This window comes from Asparagus officinalis, chromosome 7, assembly GCF_001876935.1.
Source record: "Asparagus officinalis chromosome 7, Aspof.V1, whole genome shotgun sequence".
Lineage (NCBI taxonomy): Eukaryota > Viridiplantae > Streptophyta > Magnoliopsida > Asparagales > Asparagaceae > Asparagus > Asparagus officinalis.
In genome coordinates this window covers 8,631,088-8,642,540 of record NC_033800.1, presented here as the reverse complement: position 1 = coordinate 8,642,540, position 11,453 = coordinate 8,631,088, and the positions used below count along the sequence as shown (strand labels likewise).

Genomic DNA, 11,453 nt, shown 5'->3' with positions numbered 1-11,453 from the left:
TTCGTGAGAAAGTGGAAGAAGGAACAGTGGATATGCAGAAAATTCACACCAAAGACAACCTAACCGATTTTTGAACAAAAGCAGTTAATACTTACAAATTTATTTGGTGTCAATCCTCTCGTGGTCTGTCGGAGACGTAAGCAACATGAAGATGGCAAGATAGAAAGAATGGTGTGAAGATATGATTGATACTCGATCAAATCTTCAAGTGGGAGATTGTCAGCCGAAAGATGCCTAATAAAGCCAGGCCCAGCCGCCCACATGCAGCAGTAGTTTTTGACTTTGGATAAAGGAGCGGACTCCACATCATTATTATAATGTAAATGTATAGTAATTTATTATTATTTTATTATGCATAGTTTTTTTCAAAACACTATAAATAAGCTCCAAAACCTTAAGAAAAACTCATCCCAGAAACAACTTCTTATATAAAAGAGTGTGAGAGAAAAATTAGAGAAAGTTTCTCCTTGTAAAGAGAGAGAGATTGTAACTCCAGAGTTTTCTCCTCATAGTGGATTCTTCTATCCTTGCCCGTGGACGTAGGCAATCAAGTGCCGAACCACGTAAATCTGTGTCTATTATTTTATCTCTACATTTGCTCTAGTATTGCTGCGACCCTGCTCTATTGGGCCATGGGTTTGTCCCAACATTTCTTAGATGCGTGACTTAGAAAGTTTGGGTGTGATTACTTTGTTTTGTTGCTCTCTGTTGATATTTGCATATTATTTGTAATGTTTATGAATTTTTAGAATATTTATTGTCTTGGTTCACTCAAACGATCACCTTTTTTAACGCTTATCGCCTTAGGCAACATAAGACCGAATCACCTTAACCTCACCTTTCGCTTGTAAAACACTGGCATGTAGACAGGAAAAGGACATGCATTTTGAAACTTAATTGGAGAAAATTTTGACTCGAATAGCAGGAATATGTTCTGTCATCATTCTTTTTTTCAGACAGGAAAAGGACATGCATTTTGAAACTTAATTGGACAAAATTTTGACTCGAATAGCAGGAATATGTTCTGTTATCATTCTTTTTTTCAGAAAGTAGAAATCCTTTCTACACTTCACAACAATGACAGTCACAAATGATCTAGTTATCCTCAAGCAAGCATCTTAGTTGAGATCAGCATTCAATCTTTCTTGCATAAGTCCAGTGCATCGTACTTTTTTATTACCTGTAAAGAGAAAATGTGGTCAGGCTAACATTGTTCATTTACATAATGATGGCAAGAAAAATGTGGCGAAAAATCTTATTAAGATATTCAGGTTTTAATCTCTTCATCTCCAATACCTACAAAAAAAGAAGCAAGAACAAAAAAAGTAATTTTTTTTATTTAAAGTTTTATGCTCATTGAGTTGATTCAAATGTACATGGTAAAAAGCTCCACTTTGCACCAATCAAACATACATCTTTTTACATAGTTCTCCTTTGAACAAGAGGTGGTGGGGGTGGCCAAGTATCTTCTCAACTACACATAAATTCTTCAAATTTACTCTCTTTACAAAGAAAAATCTAAGGAAAAAAAAGAGTTTGATGCAGAAGCAAAATTTAACTGATAACTCACAGATACAAGGAAAGCCTCGCATAACATTAAGGCTTTGATTTAGAAACAACTACTACTTTTAAATTAGAGTGAATTACAAGATGTATGAACAGCAGAGGAACTTGCCAAAGTACCTTGCTACCAATTGATGAATAGGAAAACTTGCCTTATTGACCATGTAGCATAAGCGCATTTGCCCTCAATAATGCTACAAATGTAGAACTAGTCTATATTTTTCTAAGCTCCAACGTTAAATGGGAAGTCTGGTAGTATTTCATCCATGAAATATAATTATCAGAACTAAGAGGGCTTATTTGGATCCAAAATCTAGCCTTAATATTGAACTTTTAAGGTTGTACTTTGCTAATAGTAGAACATAATTATCAGCAGATTTACGGGTGATTTTATTAATAATCTTCATGAATAACATACCTGCACAAGCCTAATGGACACAGAGCAGAAAATATTCCAAATCATTGTTCACTTCCCAGCACATAGCAGCACAGAGAAGGAAGAGCAGACACAAGAAAAATAAGAAGATACTCCACCATTAACAGGAACAAGTGAAGCCACATGCTGACCATCAATTCCAAAATAATAGTAGCGACTCCTGGAAGTAGACAACCTTTGTAAGCACAAATGAATCCTCTACTTTTAGATAATTTAGTATGAATTCTTCTTCCAGAATAATGATTTTGGATGACAGGATGAGGAGTTTAGACTCATAAATAGGAGAGAGGATAAAAGCATGAAACCTTTTTTATCTCTAACACTCTCAATGAACGTCTGCTGTCATATAAAATTTACCTTCTAAAGCAAGAATTATTAGCCGATTTCGTATATTATCGATTCTTTTTTCCCCCAGAAGACCTGAATATATTTATAACTGATTATGAATCCAAATTCAAAGTACAAATTGGAACCGGAATACAGAAAATGCTCATGTTTACGCGACATACATTAACCTGAAACCTTTTCTTCTTTAACAAAATTGCATGAGCAGTACATAAATTTGGAACTCCTTGAAAAAATGATTTACACTTGTGTCATAAAGACAACAAAGTGAAAGGGAAGTAACTCAACACAAGTAGAAGTTTCTCCAAGAATATTTTTGATGTCTGTAAGGAATAAAATTTTGGCTGCCTCTTTTAGAGATCCCAAATCTGTAATATCTTTGGCCTTTGCAGCTAGAAGAATATTAATTTCCAGGAAGTAAATATAACTACATTAAGTAGTGAATAGTACCTTCTGAATTGTCGACAATACCTTCCGAATTTCCAGCATGGACTGTTCAGGTTCCATTTTGAGAGTTCGAGATTCTATCTAATTTCAGTCATCAGCCCACAAGCCATAATCTTAGTCAAACTCCTACACTATTTATTGTATTAATAAAGGCCAGCTGCGTCACATAATCAATAATAGCCAAAAGTACTTACCATTGATCAAGAAGCTACAAATACTTGTGGTTCCTAATTTGTAAACAAACATACACATCATATCGCCCATTCAAGACGATAAGTAATATTTTTAGTTACTCCCCTACTGCCTATTTATACTTCTTACCTGCAGACATATAGCAAACAAAAGCAAGAAAATAAAACAAATACTAGAGATGGCTTCTTCAACAATGAGGATGATTGCCTTCTTCTTCATTGTTGCGATGACACTGGCACTGAGTTCAGATGCACAATTTGACCCAAATGCCCCTGCTGTATATACCTGCAATAACCTAAAGTACACACGGGGCACTATGGGTGCTCGCAACATTGCAGATATCCTCTCACGCGCGCCTACAATTCAAAGCTACGGTCTTCAATGGTGAGCTTGTCGAGGACAAATTGCTCGAGCCTGAGGTCTTCGGTATTGCCCAATGCAGCAAAAGACTCCTGAAGGAGTTTGCTCTTTTTGCCTTGGGACATTGACTGACATTATCTAGAAGGAATGTGCTGATACCATCGGAGCACAAATATCGGTTAAGGGTAATTGCAGGATTCGTTATGAACACAAAGAAATAAGAACTGAGATATAGCATGTTTGTGTTTATGCAATGTTCTTGCTGTTGTGTTGGTAGATTTGATGAATATCATGTTTATGGTGTTATTTTCAGAGTATACCATATCAAGTACACATAGCTATAGATTTTTTTTTACTGAAAAGAAGAAAATTGCAAACAAATATGCTAGACGACTCCCCTTCTGGACTTCTCCAATAGTAAAGGGTTGCAAGTATAACCAGTTATACGATTGACAACTCTTATACATAGAATCATTAACTATTTTTATGCTAAAGAAATTTCGCGAAGAGTTTTGTAATAATTTATAATCAAATATTGCATGGATGAGTGGTTGATGGAGAAATTTTGGCTTGTTGTTCATTTGGTTCAATAAATAACATAACGCTTGTGTGCACTTTGGTATCCTAATTAACCCATTTTGAACTTTGGTAACCCCCATTTTTTTTTTGCCCATTTGGTAGTCCAAAGTTTCAGAAAATTGCATGTTGATACCCTGAAGAGGACCATTTATTTTGCAGTTAAAACTAGATTTATTTGGACAAATACACCCTTCTACCTCCATCATCATCTTCTTACCCAAAGCCGTCAACTCCATACCCATAATTCTAATCCTCACTGCTCTGAACTCTGAAAAGGGATATTGGATAGGAGAAATACTTCTATTCCAATTTGCTATGGTAAAATTCAAGAGTAATAGTTTTTTCGCTACCTTACAGTGAACCGAATTTCAGATTTTTGTACTTTCCGGCGAAAAAAAAGCAAGATCTTAAGGAGTTCCGTCAAGATTTCTAAAGGATTTGAGCAACTTTGGAGGACTTATAGGGTTGAAGATTAGCAGACTTTTTGGATCTCAAAGGAGAAATTTTGGGATCTCAAGGGAGAACCAGGTCAAAAAAATTGAGAATGAGGAACGTTTGGGTTCTAAGGGTTCATGTGAGGCCTCAGTTTTTGGGGGCTTATTTTCAAATATCAATTAATCTCCAATACATTAATGATGAAAAACCAACTTGGGGAAGGAGGAAAAAAAAAGTTTGGGGTATTAAGGTTCAAATCGTGTGACGCTCAGGTACCAAAGTGCAACTAAGCCTTGGTTAAATTATATTTTAAGTGACATTGAGGTACCAAAGTGCAACTAAGCCTTGGTTAAATTATTAGTTACCGAGCAAAGGACTAAATTAACAAAATGAGACACGTAAACAATAACTAAAATTCCATACACATGAAACTAAACTCAGCTAATTAAGCCAAGGAATTCCTATGAAAAAAACAGTAGGAAAGAACAGCAAAATGTTTTTTGTTTTACTACTGTCACAATACACACAATCCTGCATTGCCGTCCTAGGAACAACATTCTAATCAGAATGAATACAGAAAAAAAAACATGTACCAGTCTTCACATATAATGCGATTATCTCTTCAGTGTAAAAGACATTTTATTCTATTATAGCATCTGGAAATAAACATATGCCAAAAGTGAGATATAATAATTTTGAGTGCTGCTACGGGAACCCAAAATATGGGACCAATGGAGGGGACAGGTGAGGTTTCCCTTCCCTATTGCATAATGAGTTGGCCATGCCAACTCATTATGGCCAACTCATTATGCAATAGGGAGGGGACACATCACATGTCCCCTCCTTTGTCCCATATTTTGGGTTCTTAAATCATTTTCCAATCATTTTAGTCATCTTTCTAACTCCAAATACATCCGAATCCAAACTATTAACATCATCCAAAATCTTTGCTAAATCATATCATTAATGTCTCAAGAACCTAAATAAGGGACCTAAAGCATGGAACATGTGAGGTGTCACCGTCCGGTTACATGATATACTATTCATGAATAGTGCATCATGCAACCGGATGGTGACACATCGCCCGTCCCATGCCTTGGGTCCGGTTCCTATAGCAACACCCAAATCATATTTATGCATGAAAAATGTGGATTCAGGGACCAATAAGAGATCGCATAATCTACGTGGCCCATTTGAACAACTAGGCTAAAACTATTATCTTCTACCAATAAAATTGACTTTCATTGCATTATTATACCTCGAGCTCCATGAAGATACGCGTCGAGAATCCATCTCCAAAGAACTGGAACCAATATTTCGTTTTGCTAATCCCATTTTGGAATTAGCACCACAAACTGGCTCGAAATCAGATGGGGATTCAGGGCTAGGGTTAGGGTTTGGAGATGGGATTCTTGAGGTTGAGGAGAAGAAAAGGAGATCAATGGCCATTGTATTTTGATGCCACTTCACATTCCCCGAATATTGCAGTACAAGGGCAAGGGTCTCTCCTTGAATGAACCAAAATCTCGAGAAATAGGAATCAGCAAGGAGAGCGAAATGAAGGGCATTTTAGTCATTTAAGTACCCGTGGCAGATAGACGAAAATACCCTCCCCGCCTAAAATTGTTAGTGGGCGCTACTAGTAAACTTTGCCTTGCCTCCCTAGACCAATTTCAAACCAAACCAACCAATCAAAATACAAGAGAAATTTTTTCTCATAATGCCCCTTAACCTCGATTTCCCTCCAATTTCCCTCATCTCCTCTTTTTAACTTTTTTTTTTTTTCTTTTTGGGAGTTAGAATGCAGGTTATTTTTGTAAAAACAACTCATATTCTTATGAAGAGATACTATTTGAGAAGTTTTGGGGAAAGACAGATAATTTTGAATTATATGAATATTGATTAAGGTTTCTTTGGGATTTTGCCAGCATATAAAAACATGTAGAAGACGACGGCATTCAATTTTTACAAATAAATTTGACCTATATGTACCTCTATTGTGCTAACATGTACATAATTTAAGTTATAATAAAATCTCAATTTAAATCTAATATGAACCACCTTTCAATACTCAAAGTAGTGTGTTTGATACCCAACCGCCGAGTATCAAAGTAACATTTTGTCATGCACAATTTTCACACAAGCACGCGACAGATGCGCAAGCGTGCACGTTGATGCTTGCACTAGATTGACAATCTTAAAGGATTCATGCTTCCATTGAGAGTATGTGTGAGAATGTTGTAAGTCAAATAACAGCACAGGAGAAAAGAACAATTGTTAGAACCAAGGATATACTGTTATTCATCCGCAGAAAACATACATGCACATACCTATTAATCATTAAATTTCGTTCTCACCCCCATATGTTTTTAACTTTCCTATCAGTGATACATTATTGGGTATAGATCCTATAACATGGTAGTAATTCATTTATCAGTAATACATTAGTGGGGAGAGGGGAAAAAATTATTATCTTTTAGAACTTGAGTCTGAGAAGGAATGGCATCTTGTCTGAGAATGGAGGATCAGAGTACTTTCCAGTGAGTATTTGCGATGCAACATGCATATTTGCAGCCTCTGTATAATGTATTCCATCCCAGTTAACATACTCAGTAGCATCACTGCACTCTTCTGCTGTTGCCGAACTTCCATTCAAAATCTTTGTTTGCCCACAACCAACTCGACTGTCATAATTGAGAGGTGGACCTCCATATCCACAACATGCTGCCGTAGAATTCTCAAATCCTGAAAGAAAATATTTATGCAATTAGTCATTCCTACAAATCACAGGAAGATTTTTTTGGGGGTGGTGTAATTTTCCCCATCTGCTTCCCTTTCTAATGCAAGAAAACATGAAATCATGAATGAAAATGTTACCATATTTAGAGTAGTTTGCTATGAGGTCAGATTTTATAGAGAAGATATCGACGTAAGTGATATTTGCATCTCCAAATCCACCCTGTAACTTTGTACATAGTGCATGAAGCTGTAAATTGAAAAGCTTAGCAGCCCGATTGTGAGCGCTTACGCATCCAAACTCATCCAATTTCGATGGATCTTTACCAAATAGAGCTATGTTCTGAGGTAAGCAACCAAGGGGACCGGTATTATGGATCCAAAATTTCCTTGCACCTTGATCATACAATTTCTATAATGAAAATTGAGCCAATTAAATTAAAGTCATATATTGAAGAAAAAATAGAGGTACTAATGTTAGACTTAAGTGACAAAAAAAGTAAAAAAAAATTATAATTAAGAACTAGTCTACTTCAACCAAAAGTTCCAACTTTGAATTTTTAAGAGTAACTGCACGACCTTAAGTCCAGTCTCAAACTCTGACAGAATTGTCGGACTAGAAGCCAAAACCTGGTCCTCAGATTGAGAATAAAATGCACCAGCGAGATCATTTTGGCCGATATCAAACATGTACAGTCCTTTACTAAAGAAATCAGAATGAGGAACATATTTCTTAAATTTCTTTCCTGCAACAGAGCAAAGAAGTTCTTTATGGTATGCTGAAATCTAATCACATCCCACGCCCAACAGAAACTGGCTATACCTTCTGTTAGCAATTCGAGAGTCCTCTGTTTGAATCGATCGAACTGAGCAACCTGAATCCCAAAGGAAAATGGGCTGACAGATGATGCTGCTGCTGGGAGTACCGTCGATCCAGCTGCAGCGAAATTGCAACCCTTCTCAAAACTAGGAGCTCCAAGAGAATCAAAATATGCATTGAGAAATGGTCGATCCATTTCATGCACTGTAGAAAAAAAATATTCTTATCAATGATAAGCATGATTTATGCTATGTTTACAGTCTATCGAACCTAATTTCACAGGGGAGCAAAATGCACATTATAAACAATCTAAGTGAACACGTCTTCATCATACAGATAATCTATTCATGGGCAATATTTTTATTTTTTTATTATCACTCTGAGTGCCGTGTGTTTGTTGATTTCCTGTAGAAACAAATACTGGAAGTTAATACTGGCTGCATGTTGATTAGTTTGGCCCATCGAGTTTATGACTTGATTCTGAATGAGTTTATTTCTCTTGGCAAGGCTATGCTTGAAATCCTCCGTAAGGGCATCTAAATTAATGACTCACCTAACTGCATCCTTGGACCAAGTTTAACAATCCGGAACGAGTGAATTTATTTGCAGTCAAACACCCATTTGTGTATAGGGAAGGGTTTTTTCGTTTTAGACCCAGTTTCCACTGCTTCAGTTCTGAAGTTACTGACTTTCAAATTCTCTTTTTAGAACTGAAATATCGAGAATCAATTTGTTGTGCGCAGCGGAAATTTTGGCAGAGTTTCTGGTGCACAATAAGAGAGAAAGATCGATAAGAATTCTTGTTTCTCAAAGGGAACAAGAATCTGAAGCCTAATATCCCATCAAAGTGAGATATTAGCTCTTCCTCTCGTCAGCTCTAGGACTGCGCGTCGAGGGATCCTAAAAAACTATTACAATGGCCACAAACTCAAACAAACCAATTTTACGTGGTTCGGCAAGGGAAAGAGAATACAAATAGGGTTTACAATCTCTCAAATCTAAACCCACAAATAATCTCTCAAAAGAATGCAAAAACCCCTCTCAAATTCGGCTCTACTTTTCTCTCTCAACACAGCCGCCTTTTCTCTGCTTTTGCACTCTGCACACAACAGTTTTTTCTCCCCTTTTCGTACTTGCACACCTGCCTCCTTTTCACCCAAGAAACCTTAGGACAAAAGTCCTTTTTATAGGATGCAGGCTATGTAGGCAATCGGGTGGGCCTTGTCCAAAAAACCGAAGCTAATCACAAGTGCCTCTCAAAAATCCGCTGGACATTTTCAATTCTCCAAAGCTTGTGGCCCCCACAAGCATCTCTTCACGTGGTTTTCAAAAATCCGCTGGACATTTTCAATTCTCCAAAGCTTGTGGCCCCCACAAGCATCTCTTCACGTGGTTTTTAAAAAACCTTAGCCTCTTATCACTTTACATGGTAGCTTACTGTACTCGTGTGGCCCCCACAAGCATGCTTCCAACAATTCTCTACCTCGGTGAAGTTTTCTCAAAACTGAGCCGACACCAACAAAAACAAATGCCTCACTTGTTGCGTCCAGTACGAAGTGAACGATTCACGACAACAGACTCAATCCACAACAAGTTGAGACCCAAGACGAGAATGTGACTACTCTCCAAACGTCGATGTCTACTCACCAAATCGGTCTCACCCCCATCAAAATCCAAACCCGGCTGCATCGTAAAGACTGCCTACGTATCCTCTTGTCCAAAGAATCAAGCCGAACGTAGTTCACCCAAATGGTCGCCAAAGGCCTCAATCCACTAGAAGAGTTCGCAACCCTTCTCCAATATCATCATCAAGTCTGCGACTGATAGCACCTCCAATAGCCTCAAACACCTCCACCTGAGGTGAACCACTGGCCATATCCAAACTATGTCTACCAGCTGCACTCGATTCAAAACCCAACTCATCATCTGCATCCGAATCCAAATGACTCCCATGCTGTGTCACCTCAGCTGGAATCCCAAGCGATGCAGAATGACTTGGAGTATGAGGGAAAATCCCTACCCAATGTGGAGTAGCATCAATCTCCACCCGCTGCGATACCTCTAAGGTCTGTCCAAAACTCTCTACCTGCTGAGAGTCAATTGGCTTCCTCATCGAAGCCTCAACAAAAGTGACACTACCAGACCTATCTTCCAATGGAGTTTTACCTTCAATCACAGCAGTTGACAACTCTTTAATAGGATGACCCAATATGTCGAAGCCTCTGTCCAGAAACTCTTCTGCAGACCATTGCTTAACAACAAACACCGATCCTCCTCCAGCAAGGCACGGTTCTCCGAATTTGCCACCCTATCTAGTTGCCCCAAGATTTCCTTTCTAACGAAGTGTCTCGAAATGCCGTGAGTTCGGCTCCAATACAGAAACAGGTCCATCTTGTACCTCTCACCAAAATGAAGTACCTTCACCTTTCTGCCAATCATACACTTCTTCAAACTGTTAAAGACTACTAGGACTTTATCCTTACGGGGATTTGGTTGCAACCCAAACACGCCTAGAACAGCCACCAACAAGGGAAACTAAACTTCTATTACCTCCCAATGATGCCCCCTTGGAAGGCCCCCAAACATCCACGTGAACTCCTTTAGAACGACCCTTAGCACGGTGAATAGAGGTGCCAAACTTCACCTCGGTCTTCTTGCTCACTTCAACATGTTCACTGGACTTCAAACTGTAGGTCTTCGCACCCTCTTTTAATCTATGCGAGGAATCAATACTGGAATGACCAAGCCCCAAATGCCGCAGTCTAGTCGAATCAATAGAAATCGCCAGTTCTCCACCTGCCACTATACCTCCAGTCAAGTAATACAGGTTATTCCTCCTGACGCCCTTCATCACAATCCGAGAGTCTTCCACAATCTTGAGAACCATGTCCTCAATTCGAACATTCAGACCCTCTCCAACCAAAGCTCCAATTGAGATAAAGTTCTTCCTCAAAGAAGGAATATATCTCACATCATTTAACTCCCTAACAGTCCCGTCAAACATTTTTATGCGAATTCTTCCTATCCCAAGGATCTGGCATGCACGGTTATCAGCCACGTCCACCACACCACTGTTTGTAGGAAATTTGAAGTAAAAAGACAATGAAAGAAAAATTTGACTTGTATTCCTCTCAAAATCAGGAGGCTTCTTCCTTGGCCTTGTTTAACCGAACTTTCGCGTTTAAATCAACTGCTTCCATAGAGTTCAAACTCGTTCAGAGTTATCACTCATTTCAGATGTATCAACTCGATCAGAGTTCAAAACTTGCTCTGCAATTTCTTCTAAAACTCGTTCAGAGTTATCAACTCGTTAAGAGTTATTTTCAAACTTGCCACGCAAGTTCTCCACAGGCGTCAAATCGTGAGGGAGAAGACCACGTTCCAGTGAATCAAGACGTTCGAATCGTCAACGCAGAAGCAACTCGATGCGAGCATTCGAGGGAGGCATCTCATCGCCACCGTGAAGAAACCCAGTTTTAAACAAAGGGAGAATCAAATTCATTCTCCGTCTCTTTTGTAATCGGAATCCAAATTGTAATT

The 11,453-nt window shown here is 38.3% G+C and overlaps 2 protein-coding genes across 5 annotated transcripts; both read right to left on the bottom strand.

Moving 5' to 3' along the window:
• On the bottom strand, positions 926–5,886 carry LOC109849878. 4 transcript variants are annotated; one of them, XR_002249255.1, is made up of 4 exons: positions 5,616–5,886; positions 2,357–3,495; positions 1,982–2,159; positions 926–1,180 (listed from the first exon to the last, which is right to left on the bottom strand). XR_002249255.1 is itself a non-coding variant. In XM_020419762.1 (2 exons), the coding sequence occupies exons 1-2, from the start codon at positions 5,804–5,806 to the stop codon at positions 2,030–2,032; spliced, it is 321 nt and encodes a 106-aa protein (XP_020275351.1). In that variant the 5' UTR covers positions 5,807–5,886; the 3' UTR covers positions 1,979–2,029. The 4 variants fall into 4 exon arrangements, 1 of the variants encoding a protein (XP_020275351.1); XR_002249256.1 differs by having other exon boundaries at positions 2,795–3,495; XR_002249254.1 differs by having other exon boundaries at positions 1,982–3,495.
• On the bottom strand, positions 6,675–8,126 carry LOC109849877 (GDSL esterase/lipase At1g54790-like). The gene is made up of 4 exons (XM_020419760.1): positions 7,917–8,126; positions 7,673–7,839; positions 7,235–7,505; positions 6,675–7,102 (listed from the first exon to the last, which is right to left on the bottom strand). Exons 1-4 carry the CDS (start codon positions 8,107–8,109, stop codon positions 6,834–6,836), a joined length of 900 nt encoding a protein of 299 aa, XP_020275349.1. The 5' UTR covers positions 8,110–8,126; the 3' UTR covers positions 6,675–6,833.

Bases quoted from the DNA above. Each gene is read 5' to 3' on its own strand.
- LOC109849878 (XM_020419762.1), bottom strand. From the start codon at position 5,806: ATGGCCATTGATCTCCTTTTCTTCTCCTCAACCTCAAGAATCCCATCT. The intron at 2,160-5,615 runs GTATAATAATGC...GTCTACTTCCAG, and splicing joins GTATCTTCATGGAGCTCGAG to GAGTCGCTACTATTATTTTG.
- LOC109849877 (XM_020419760.1), bottom strand. From the start codon at position 8,109: ATGGATCGACCATTTCTCAATGCATATTTTGATTCTCTTGGAGCTCCT. The intron at 7,506-7,672 runs GTCGTGCAGTTA...TTTTCATTATAG, and splicing joins AGTTTGAGACTGGACTTAAG to AAATTGTATGATCAAGGTGC. The intron at 7,103-7,234 runs GTAACATTTTCA...ATTTTCTTTCAG, and splicing joins AGCAAACTACTCTAAATATG to GATTTGAGAATTCTACGGCA.